At 41.8% G+C, this 13,089-nt stretch overlaps 1 protein-coding gene across 1 annotated transcript; it reads left to right on the plus strand.

Moving 5' to 3' along the window:
- Nucleotides 1–10,109: 10,109 nt before the first annotated feature.
- TAF7 (TATA-box binding protein associated factor 7) lies at nucleotides 10,110–12,342 on the plus strand. Its single transcript, XM_004696678.2, has one exon. The coding sequence runs from the start codon at nucleotides 10,733–10,735 to the stop codon at nucleotides 11,792–11,794; it is 1,062 nt and encodes a 353-aa protein (XP_004696735.1). The 5' UTR covers nucleotides 10,110–10,732; the 3' UTR covers nucleotides 11,795–12,342.
- The last annotated feature ends 747 nt before the right edge of the window (nucleotides 12,343–13,089 follow it).

A 13,089-nucleotide genomic window follows, 5' to 3' on the forward strand; every position in this document is an offset into this window, starting at 1 on the left:
GAACAGCGGCGCCCAGAGGCCTAAGCAGTTACTGCACACCTAGGGAAAAACTTCGCAACCCGATCTACCATTATTAGCTCTTTGTTTCTTGGTCTGTAACACAGGTGTAAGAAGGATAAACTCCTGTGTCTATGTACTTAAATGTGTCTAAATTCCACAGAATTGCAATACATATTGTAATTCTAGCATTCTGAAGCTATTTGCTTCCCCCTTTTGATATTCAAGGAAGAGCAGAGAGCTCTCTATTGCCAGAAAGAGAAGACAACCACTTCTCCTGTGTTGGATAGCTTGACGACTTGACCGATTTCAAAGCTGCCTAAATTAGAAGAGTTTCTCTTTGATGAAGAAGGGCGGGGGCAAGGAAGAAGTAAAAAGAAACTCTTAGAAAGTAAGGTAGGCCCTTTAAATTGGGCCATCCCATATCCTTTTCATTGAGTTCTGGGTACTTATCAGAAGCCTTGGACTATTGAAGGCCGTATTTTATCCAAAGGTAAGATATTTCAAATTAAGTAGCATTAACATAAAACCCTCATTGTCAATGAGTTGATTCTGACTCATAGTGGTAGAGTAGAACTGCCCCTGTAAGTTTCTGCAGCTGTAAATCATAAAGCCTAATTTTTCTCCTGTGGAGAGGCTGGTAGGTTTGAACTGGCAACTCATAATGTGTAAATCATTATGCTACCAGAGCTCCCATGCCTATGGCCATGAACGTGCCTGATCTGCTGTGAAAGTCACACCGGACCCTGAAACTGTACAGGAAAAAAAATCACAAGGACATATAATTTAGGCTTCACATTTAAGAGACTGAAAAAGTGACGTTTCTTTTCAGAGCTGAAAAGAAAAAGGCCAGATTCTTGATGGTGTAGTGGTTATGTGTTGGGCTGCTAACTGCAAGGGCAGCAGTTCAAAATGACCAGTAAAGACTTACAATCTCTGAAAGTCACAGGGATATAGACCTACCTTATAGGGTCACTGTGAGTTGGCATTGACTTGATGACAGCGAGTTTTTGAAATTGGAATAATATGTGTTCTATCATCACATTTAATATCATCACAAAGAAGTTTGCTTTCTTAAATAACAGTATTTATAAATTAGGAAGCTGGGTATTTTGCCATCCTTCTTTTACCTAGTTTAATGTTATGAAAGGTAGTGAATATAATGTCTTATTTATTTATCTTTTCTCAAAAGTAAGGAAAAAAATGCTCTATGCACTCCAGAGTTTGGTATTTTCAGGAGCAAACAGAGCCCGATACTGACAGTCAGCCAAGGGACCCCATGACTGAGAAGGAGCAGGAAAACATAGGAACAAAGAAAACAATGAAACAGAACAACCGTTTTCAGAAAGAGAATTTCCATTCTTCTATATTGGCTTCTCAAAGATAGGTGTACAGAGCCAAGGGATAGAAATTTAAAGATGCAGTGAACCCTCAGTTTGCAAGGGGAGGGCTCTTTTAACAGGAAACATACATGATTAAGTACAAACTGTTTACTATAGAGAAATTGTCCAGGTTAATAAAGCACATAATATTTTTTTAAAACGGAGGTAGCAATTAATTTGTAGAACTCTCCCCACCCCAATGGCAACAACAAAATAGCAAGGTTGATTTATAAAAGTATGATACTTCAGAAATGAAGCAGTCAAAGTTCGCAGGGAGACATATTTGAATCCAACATGATAGTTAGGGCTTCGTAACCTGCAGAAATTAACAGTTGGAAATATCTGAAAGTAACAGTTGGAAATATCTGAAGGCTCATGGAGACCGTAAGAACGGGGCAGTTTCCTCCAATGTATGTAGGGGTGTGTGTGTTAATTCCCCACCCATCCCTGAGGCAGATACTGGGCAGAAAGCAGTCCCTGGAGGACCTGGAGGGACGTCGTAGGTGCAGGGTGAGGGACAGAGTCACAGGGAGGAGAGAGCACTAAGATCATGTCAAAATCCAGGAAAACTGACATTCCGATTATTTGAGGGTTGCTCTACTGCAAACTACCAGTGGCTTGCCTGTACTCTAGTATCCCCTGAGTGAAAGACCAGGTTAACCCGGAGGCCTCATGTCAGAAGCCAAGCGTTGGATCACAGTTTGTGTCCATCGAGGCGACCAGACAACTAAGCAGCAGAAATCATGATGGTGTCTTGTTTAAGAGGACCATGCTGTTGGACTCAGTTGCCATGCTTGTGTGGCTGTGGAGCACCATCATCATAGGCATGCCCTGAAGACTGAGCCCTGTAGAACCTTGGCCATGAACTTGTCAAGTCAGCTCAAATGGTAGGTTGAACAAACACCATCCATTCTAGACTTATCAACAGGTAGAATGATTGGGCTCAAGGGCCGGAGAGAGGAGATGAAGTGGGGTCCAGGGAGGCACTAGGCAGGAGTTTCTGACAGCCTGAAACAAATAAGAGGCCTCCTGGAAAAAGGAGCCTTATTGTTGATATGGGGTGATGCTTGTGCTGGATGATGACACTATATCTCAGGGTTTACTCCCAGTGTAGGATTCCATCTGTCGATAATTTGCAAAGAATTATATAGCATTTCCTGGAGATGAATTGTTTTCCAGAGATCATTACCATTATAATTTTTACCTCTTTATTGAAGCAAGTCTCTTGGTCCTGTTGCTTTGGTTATCGCAATCACAGTTCTTGGTCTTGCTTCTGTTAGGACTAGCATCTTAGATAAAAGTTGCTGCCACTACATTATAATTCCCAATCTCCATTTCAACCAGGATACCAAAACAGATTCAAATTGCTCCCACTTTTCTCTTCTTTTCTCTTCTGCTCCATGCTGTAACTGTCACTCTCCAAAGTCAAGTACTGTGTGGTCGTTGGACGTGAATATATCCTATATGCCCTGCAAGATTGTGGGAAAAGGGTAGGAGACCTCTGCATAACGTAGTTCATCTCAGTCAACGAGAATATCCCAGAATGCGAAGGAGTTGGAAGAGTGGTTCTCCTGCAGGCCAGCTCGGCTGTACGCCTTGTGGTTTCCAACTGTAAGCTTGCCATTTCCATCCAAGACCCAGAGCGCTTTGCCCTTCTCCCTCCCACTGCTAACGGGTGGTAGCTCTCCGGCTCAGTCCATGGTTTCTCCAGGAGAAAGTTCAATGACTTACTGCCTTGATCTCCTTTACTTAGGGGTGGGGGTGGTTATTGAAATGAATTTTATAAATTTGTGAGAATTGCTGCCAGCATCCCAACCTATCTCGGATTAAAGCGAAAAGTTTGCACCTATGAAGACATTTCTCAGGATTTCAAAAAACAAAATACCTATTAAAATGCATTAGGTATAATTTATATTCAGAATGAATACATGTACAGTTAAAAAAGAAAGAAAGAAAGAAACGTTCACGGGATTTTCAGCGAAGCTTTCAGATTCAAAGGGCCTAGAGACATCCTCCTGCATAATCAGCTGGATTTAGCCTGTCATTCTCACATTTGTCCCTGCCCTCTTCCCTCGGGGTAAGGAAAGTTTTCTCAGCACTCACCCTTAGGTTTCTGGACACCGAGTCCTAGATCTTAGGCGAGATCCCCCGCCCTTGAGGCCCAGGGCTTCAGTATCTCCAGGTGTCCCGGCTGCGTGTTCTCCGAGCAGAACAAAGACAGCCCGAAGGCACGCAGTGCTTCCTGACGCCCCGGGCGCCTTCTCTCGGCCTCTGGGTGCGGCTGCTCAGATTTGAAGATGGCCGCCACGGTTTCTCGCGGATTTCAAAGGTGCGCTGGACACTCCTGATACCTCCGGATGTTCCTGAATGATCTATTTGGAACAGATTCGGGGGAGAGAACTTGCAGAGACCCTTTCTTGCCGGATCGCCGCACCAGATGGCTAGTGGAAGGCTTCGCTTTGCTTCAGCTACCGCTCGACCGACAGCGGCACCCAGAGGTCCAGCTCGTTCTCTACCGCCTGCTATTCCAGTTATTTCTCAAAGTCTCCTTTGCCTGCGCAGGAGCCGGGTGAGGCTGTCTTCCACAGAGCGACAGTCTCTCGGACCCCCCCTCCCCCCGGGGCAGTTCTGTTCTGTGCCATAGGGTCACTATGAGTCGAAATGAACTCCATGGCCAAGAGTGATAGAGTGAGAGTCTGTCTGATTTTATTTTAGAATATTAACTGGTTTAGAATAAAGGGGGCCAATAATTATTTCCTCACCAAAAGGTTAATAGAACGGTCTCTCCAGAAAATTGAAATAAAACATTTTTGTCCTGTTATTTTAAAATTCACATTGGCTTAAAATAGGAATTGTTACCAAAGTTTCCCTTCTGACATTTCTTTTTGAAGAAGTCAATATGCTATCGAAGTTGCCTTTCTTAAAAAAATAAAAGAGGCTACTCAACAGCTTTTCCATTTAAACATACTTCTGTAGCAAATGAATTCGATGATATAAAAAAATCTTCATATTAAAAAATGTAGAGAACGCATGGAACTGTATGTGATCTCCTCCCTGGGGGACAGACAACCGAAAAGTGGATGAAGGGAGACGTCGGACAGGGCAAAATACCCATTTATAAACTATCAAGGGCTCATGCGGGAGGGGGAAGCGGGGAGGGAGGGGAAAAATGAGGACCTAATGTGGGGGGTTAAATGGAGAGAAAATATTTTGAGAAACGATGTACAAATGTGCTTTACACAATTGATGTGTGTATGGATTGGGATAACAGTTGTATGAGCCCCTAGTAAAATGTTAAAAAAAAAGAAAGAAAAAAAATGTAGAGAATGCTGACAAAAATTTAAATCACCAGTAGTTGCATTATATAATTACTGGTAAAATGAGTTTTTGTATTCAAAGGATATCTACCCACATTTTGCACATATATGCTTTATAATAAAAAATCAGTTCTTGAATGATTGGTGGCCCACTCCATTCCCCCTCCCCCACTTTTGTTGTTTAGGTTTCCACACCCCACTCCCCACTTCTCTAGGGGGAAGTTGAATCTATTGATAGCTGCATTTGATCTTGATAAATATAAGCCAATAGTGGCAATCTCACTCTTTTTGGCAGTGCTTGGTTTAGGGGTATAGGTGTAATATAACCAGCTTAGGGCACGGTTTCTCAACCTGGTACTGCTGGCATTTTGAACTAGACAATTCTTCATTGTGGGGGGCTGTTTTGCACATTGTAGGATGTATTTCAAGTCTCTCTACTTACTACTTGCCCCCAGAGGTTGTGACAAAGAAAAATGACAGTATCAAATGTACCTCTTTCCACGTTGAGAATCAAAGACATAGCATCAATGTTAGGATGACACAAGACGAGATTGTGTTTCTTTCTGCTGTATATGGGCGGATATGAGTCAGAACTAACTTGATGGCACTGGTGCTATAGTGGTTATGAGCCAGACTAGCACTGGCCACTGTACCGCCACCTTGTTGACCACTGAATGACCTGCCTTCTTCCCCCTCCCATTTTGGAAATTCCCACTAGTGATTCATTTGAGAATGTACTCTTATGTTCTTGTACGTTTTGTTCTGATCTTGCGATCAGAACATTGTAATTACTCATATTGTTCCTTTTGATGTAATCAGGACATTACTATTATTTTACTCACCAGGAGTAAATGCTGTATCCTGTAATGCTAACTCTAAAGCATAATAACATTAATTTTGCTTTCTGCTTTTGTCATAGCTGCTTGCTTTATAGGAAAGTCCACAATAAACGATAAGTGGGTTTTTGGCTTTATGAACTCACTGAAATGTCCACTTGGGATTGTAATCAAAGAGTCACTTTTAGGTTCTTGGCAGTCCGGTTATAACTGAATAAAAGATTCTTCTAAATTTCAAGACATTATAGTGACTGTCATTTATTTGAACCCTCAAGAGTTATGCATTGAGCTGCTAACCAAAAAGCCAGAGTCCAAACCACCAGCTGCTCCCTGGGAGAAAGATGAGGCTGTCTGCTCCTGCAAGAGTTCCAGTGCTGCAAACTCACAGGGGCAGCTCTACTTGTCCTATAGGGTCACTATGAGTTGGAATCAGCTCGATGGCAGTGAGTGAGGGACTGTGGTTTATTTTATTTCATTTTATCACTCCTAAGGAAAGCATCCTACTTGGTACAAAAGACTGCTCTACATGTTTTTAGGTAAACCGATTTTTTAAAAATATGGTGATAAAAGCATAATTGATGCTGAAGACAAAGCGGGTGCATAAGAAAATGTGGGGAAGAAAGTTGATGGTGCCCGGCTATCAAAAGATATAGCATCTGGGGTCCTAAAGGCTTGAAGATAAACAAGCAGTCATCTGGCTGAGAAGCAACAAAGCCCACATGGAAGAAGCACACAAGCCTGTGTGATCACGAGGTGTAGATAGGATCAGGTAGCAGGAATCAAAGACCCAGAACAAAAATCATATCATTGTGAATGAGGGGGAGTGCGGAGTGGAGACCCCAAGCCCATCTGTAGGCAACTGGACATCCCCTTACAGAAGGGTCTCAGGGAGGAGATGAGCCAGTCAGGGTGCAGTATACCATCAATGAAACATACAACTTTCCTCTAGTTCTTTAATGCTTCCTCTGCCCCCACTATCATGATCCCAATTCTACCTTACAAATCCAGCTAGACCAGAGGATGGAAACACAGGGAATCCAAGAAAAATAAACCCCTCAGGACCAATAATTAGAGTGATGATACCAGGAAGGTAAGGGGAGGTGGGTTAGAAGGGGGGAACGGATAAATGTATCTACATATAACCCCCTCCCCTGAGGGATGTACAACAGAAAAGTGGGAAGTGGGTGAAGGGAGACATCTGACAGTGTAAGACATGAAAAAAAAATTATGTTATCAAGGGTTTGTAAGGGAGGGGGGAAAAGGTAGAGCTGATACCAAGGGCTCAAGTAGAAAGCAAATGTTTTGAAAATGATTAGGGCAACAAATGTACAAATGTGCTTGACACAATGGATGGATGAGTGGATTGTGATAAGAGTTGTATGAGCCCCCAATAAAATGATTTTTTTAAAAAAAGAGTAATTGAGTTGATTTTTCAGATGAGGGAGAAGTGATGTTTGCTATTTCTCATTCTGTAATTTTTTACCACTAAATATAAGCAGGACTTTTCTCTTCACCTATATTTTGCCTCCAAAGGGACTGGGAAGTTTATTGAAGGGAGTTTTCAGACACAGTATTAACAGTATTCTGATTGTCACACTCCTTTATCCAGCAGTCTTTATTAATAGGCTCCATAGGAAAGCTTTGGAGGACTTGACACCACATTGGTGAGTTTCTTGCTCTCCACAAGTCTTTGGCATGCTGGCAGATATTTCACAGAATACCCACAGGAGGGCAATTCTTTCATCAATTCAGAGTCTGTTTTCCTGTATGCCTAGTGGGTTAAAGAAAGGATTTATCCATGAGCATCAAGGTGATGGTGCTGTGACTGAGACCTTAGCTTTAACGTCAGTATAATTCTATACCCAAACATAGTATTTAAAGGGTGAGTTACACTCAAAAGTACAATACTGTGCTTCAAGATCAAATGGACCACGTTTGGCCTTTAGGGAAATTCAGTTAATCCTTCTGATCATCTCACATACTCTTCCAATGAAAGGTTTACTAACCAAAATACTTCATAATCTTGGAAAATAAGACTTTGAAAAAATTGATATAAAGCTATTTTCAGTGCCAAGCATATTTGAGCATCATAGTGAATTAAAATGCAAAATATTTGGGTTATTTTTATGTATAGTTATGACCTAACATTTATATGGTTAAATAAAGTACTATGCAGAAGTCAGCATGTTAGTGAGGGGCAAGTATCCTGAAAAATCTTTCAGAAAAAAGAGGAGATATCCTGGAAATTAAAGATGAGACATATGATCATCTTCAAGACTTTGTGAAACAAAGAGGAATAATACATAGTTATCCAGAAGGGCGTGAATTCATCTTCAGAATTATAATACAAACTAAACTGGCTCCAGGCCACTTCAATTTTCTCCAAAGATACAGTAACACAGTCTACATGAAAGATGACATGTTCACTGTTGGTAAATTTCCCAAGCTTCATGATGGTTGACACTGTATAGTGACAGAAAAACAGAACCTTAAGTATAAGAAATATATATATATATACATACATACAAATGTTTTCTCACTTAAAGGTGACAGAGTGAATGTTCTCTCACAAATTATTGTAGGGTTAGTCTATATTCATGTTCTTTCTAAATGGGTCAGTTGAATTGTTCAAGCAGAAATTTGTTCTGGAACACAATGAACAAGATAAGAAAAGGCACTGACGGTGCTTTCAGTTTTGGATGAAGGAGACATACTGTACACAAATAAAGCAATTTTGAAAATGTTAATCAGATTTCAAGAATGTTATTTTAAGAAAGGATAGAAATTAAATTGACTTGAAGCTTTACTGAACTGATCCTATTTTAAAATAAAACGAAAATGTGTGAGAATAAATGGAAATTGTTAGATAACATTTTTTTTGTAAATAGATGTTGCTAAAATCTTAACTTCCTATAGAAGAGGCAGACAGAAACGAACACAATAGTTGTAGTGTGAAAAAAGCTCCAAAGTTGCTTTTCCAGAGGCATTAAAATAGTACTGGGACATGAAAGGCAGGCAATAATACTTCAATTATATTCTACCTTAGCCATCTGTTTACCAGACAACTCTTTCCTAAGGGAACATACAGGGGTTTTCATCAGATTCATGGAACCATGGAATTAAAAGAAAACAGAAATTTCTACAAAGTTTTCTTAGCCCCTTGTGCCCTCAGAGCACTTTTTTGTCTGTTTACATTTATATCATGTGAAGCACATTAAAAGGAAAAAAATAAGCACATTTAAAAGGAAAAAAAAATAACCCTTGTTCCCCAATAACCCACCAAAATAGAAATAGGTCATGGTTCCTCTTTGTTCAAAATCAACAAAATGTAGCATGGAATTATTTCGTGGGCGGAATGTCCTTAAAGGAGCCCTGTGACCGCAGTGGGCTTCGAGTTGGGCGATCAACAGCCAGTCCACGGGGAGAAAGATGCAGCAGTTCCGTTCAGTAAGGAAACCTCCAAGGGTTGCGCTGCGTCCACAGGAGGGCAGTGGGTGTTTGGTTCGGTATGACCTCCTAATTGCATTGATTTGGGTACTTGTAAAATCCTTTGTATGAGAAGTTATGAATTCTGGTATTGACTTCAATGGGATAACCTTTTTTTGAGGGGGCGGGACGGGGCAGGGGGCATCTGAGATGTCTTCAGGAGCAGACTGCTTCTCCGCGGCCTCCGCAGTTATCGCAGGGAGTCACCCGCAAGTCCAGACACTGCCCAGGTTCGAGGTGACTCGGTGGAGAGGGAGACCTGGTGGCGGCGCAGAGGGTTAAGTGTTTGGCTGCGAACTGCAAGATCGGCGGTTGAGCCGCGTAGGAAGAAAGAGGAGGGTGTAAACCAGTGGTTTTCAACCTTCCTAGTGCCGTGAACCTTTAATAATGTTCCTCATGTGGTGGTGACCCCGAACCATATAATGATTTCCGTTGCTACTTCATCACTGTTATTTTGCTACTGTAATGAATCGGGCGACCCCTGTGAAACGGCCGTTCACCCCCCAAAGAGATCGCGACCCTCAGGTTGAGAACCGCTGTAAAGCTCTGTAAGCTTAAACTGTAAACTCACTTAAAAAATTTAGTCTCGAAAAAAAAAAAAAAAAGATTTAGTTCCGGAGACGGCGGAGCAGGTCCATTCTTATTGGATCACCGAGTAGGAATCTATTCGTGGGTTTTTAAACGGCGGAGGGAGGAAAGAAGGGCGGTACAATATCAGTCTTGGCGCTGTGGTCTCTAGATAATTTCAAACCTAAAGCTGTTTTTCAAACTTTGCTATTTGTACCGGCAAATACCGCATTCCAGCGAAAACATTTGTACTATTTGTACCGGCAAATACCTCATTCCAGCTGGCGTACTTTGGCATGGGGGCGGGGAGGCGGGTGGAGTCGCCACGTCAGAAGCCCAACTGCGCCTGCGCGCGCATGCGCAGTCCGCACTCACAAATCCCCCGCCCCCTGTGACGTAGCGTTTTCTTCTTTAGTCGTTCGGCCGCGCAGGACGCTGGCGCGCACTTCTCCCTCAGCTGCCGAGCCGTTACAAGCCCCCCAACCGCCGAGCCGCCGAGCCGTCGGGCCGCCGGGCCGCCGGGCCGCCGGGCCCTCGGAGTCGCGGATCTCAGTGAACTTTAACGCCGCCGAAACCGGGTCCGTAACGTTGGTAATCAGCAGCGGTTCACTTTGGCGAGCGGCGGGAGAACATAGGACTCGGGGAAACTAGTTACCAGCCGGCCTGCTCTGTGCGCTTCTCTTCGGTTCGCTCACCTCCGCTCTAGAGAAGCTGCGTTTATCATCGTCCCTGGATTGTAAGTAACTGAGGCGAAGAGAGTTCCCTGCTCTCCCCCTTCATTTTGAATATCTTTCTTCCGGGAGACTCTGGACTGGGACTGTTTCCTGGGCCTTAACTTTCTGGGCCTGAAACCCTTCCTCAGGAATCGCCATTGCTTTCTCGCCAGCAAGTTCTATCCGCTTTGTTCGGCAGCGGCACCTAGAGGTCGGAACTTGACATTGCATCTGTTGATTAAGTGAAAGTAAACTATTTCAACTGGTATTCACTGACAATCGTATTCAGAATTGAGACAAGAGACGCTTAGCTGCTGTTCTGCCCAGAACACTTTGTAAAATTTCAAAACAGTGGTCTTTCTGACGGTTGCAATAGTTGGACTTTCATAGAGAAACAAGTGCTCATCAGAAAAGTGAGTTACAGAGAAGCAAAGATGAGTAAGAGCAAAGATGATGCTCCTCATGAGCTCGAGAGCCAGTTTATCTTACGCCTGCCACCAGAATATGCTTCCACTGTGAGACGGGCAGTACAGTCTGGCCATGTCAACCTGAAAGACAAACTGTCCATTGAGTTACACCCTGATGGGCGTCATGGCATTGTCAGAGTGGACCGCGTTCCACTGGCCGCAAAATTGGTAGATTTGCCCTGTGTTACTGAAAGCTTGAAAACCATTGATAAGAAAACCTTTTACAAGACAGCTGATATTTGTCAGATGCTTGTAGCCACAGTTGATGGTGATCTCTATCCTCCTGTGGAAGAGCCAGCTGCTGCTGCTGCTGCAGCTGCAGATCCCAAAGCAAGCAAGAAAAAGGATAAGGACAAAGAGAAAAAGTTTATTTGGAACCACGGAATTACTCTGCCTCTGAAAAATGTCCGAAAGAGGAGGTTCCGGAAGACAGCAAAGAAGAAGTATATTGAATCTCCAGATGTGGAAAAGGAAGTTAAGCGGTTGCTGAGTACAGATGCAGAAGCTGTCAGTACTCGTTGGGAAATAATTGCTGAAGATGAAACAAAGGAGACAGAGAATCAAGGCCTTGATATCTCTTCTCCAGGAATGTCTGGGCACAGGCAGGGCCATGACTCACTGGAACATGATGAGCTTCGAGAGATATTCAATGACCTCAGCAGCAGCAGTGAAGATGAAGATGAAACTCAACACCAGGATGAAGAAGATATAAACATCATAGACACCGAGGAAGATCTGGAGAGACAGCTACGGGACAAGCTAAATGAATCTGATGAGCAGCACCAAGAAAGTGAAGGAACCAATCAGTTGGTTATGGGAATTCAAAAACAAATTGATAGCATGAAAGGCAAGCTCCAAGAGACCCAGGACAGGGCCAAACGACAGGAGGATCTCATCATGAAAGTTGAGAACCTGGCCCTCAAGAACAGATTTCAGGCTGTGCTGGATGAGCTCAAGCAAAAGGAAGACCGTGAAAAAGAGCAGCTCAGCTCTCTGCAAGAAGAGCTGGAGTCACTCCTAGAGAAGTAAGAAGAACCTTCTTTAAGCTGCAGACAAGCCAGTATAAGAAAAGCCTTTGATTGGCTACTTATTTAGTTCCTGTTCTCTCTACTCTCTTTGAATCTATCACATTTTATACTACTTGCCTTGGTTTTAGGGTTTTTTTTCCCTTTTTTTTTTTTAGGATTTTATAGATAGAAAAATTAGGAAGTCCATAGTTAGTGGAATGAATGGTTCAGCCTTAGGGTTTTTTTTCCCTTGTTTTTTTTTTTTTAGGATTTTATAGATAGAAAAATTAGGAAGTCCATAGTTAGTGGAATGAATGGTTCAGCCTTGTTTACAGCTTCACTGCAGGACTTTGCTTTTTTTGCCATTTGCCAGAAGCTATTGATGCTACATTGTGTTAACTGAGCTCACGAGCCTACCCTAGAGGCAATGAAGCTAGCTTGCAATTTTTTTTTTCTATGCAAGTTCCCCACCCCCACCCCCCAGCTATTCAAAGCAGTTATTTTCGCATTTGAAGCAGCAAATCATTCTTTAAAGTTTCTAACAATCAATAAAAGCAAATTTTTACTGCATAATGTGCCTTATTTTTTCATGGGTAGTGGGGAGTCATAATTGAGATTCTGTCAGTACTCTGGAAAATAATTGCTAAAGGTAAAACGGATTCAATGACTGAACAATTTGATATGCTCTTCTTTTGCAGCTAAAAAAGTCTGAACAAACATGGGTAAACAAATTGGGTAATGTCATTTTTATATTGTGTGAAATTTCCAGTCTTGTTCTAGTTGGAGATAAGGAAACACTAGGGATAGACCTAACTAAACTTCCTTAATTTTTTTAGATGAAAGTCCATTTGTACTTAAAAAAAAAAATACTAAACACAAAGTCCTCTGCTTATAAAATATTTTAAAATATACCATTAGTTATCAAGTGCAGGTCAGTACGTCCATTGGTTTGAATTAAAAGATTCTATATTTCCCATTTAATTTCTGTAGCTATTTAATCTGAGGTGATTTGCCTATGTTAACATAGTATTCATAGTCTGATATTTAAAAATTCTAGAACGTAATAGTTTAATAGACTTAAACTTTCCATATTCTAAATGTAACTGCTGCAAATGAGCAATTTCTGAAAATCAGTTGATAAAATTTATAAAATGCAGAGTTGAATGTAACTCATTTCTGACAGATGTCTATGAAATAGAGCTATCGTTTCAGAATATCATTAACCCAATGAATCAGCATTTAAAACCCACTTTAATTTTGTACTTAGTAGTAAATATCATTGTTGATTTAAAATAAAATACAATTACTCAGACCTTA

Source organism: Echinops telfairi, unplaced genomic scaffold (genome assembly GCF_000313985.2).
Source record: "Echinops telfairi isolate 266 unplaced genomic scaffold, ASM31398v2 ScPeMD7_7469;HRSCAF=8507_0, whole genome shotgun sequence".
Lineage (NCBI taxonomy): Eukaryota > Metazoa > Chordata > Mammalia > Afrosoricida > Tenrecidae > Echinops > Echinops telfairi.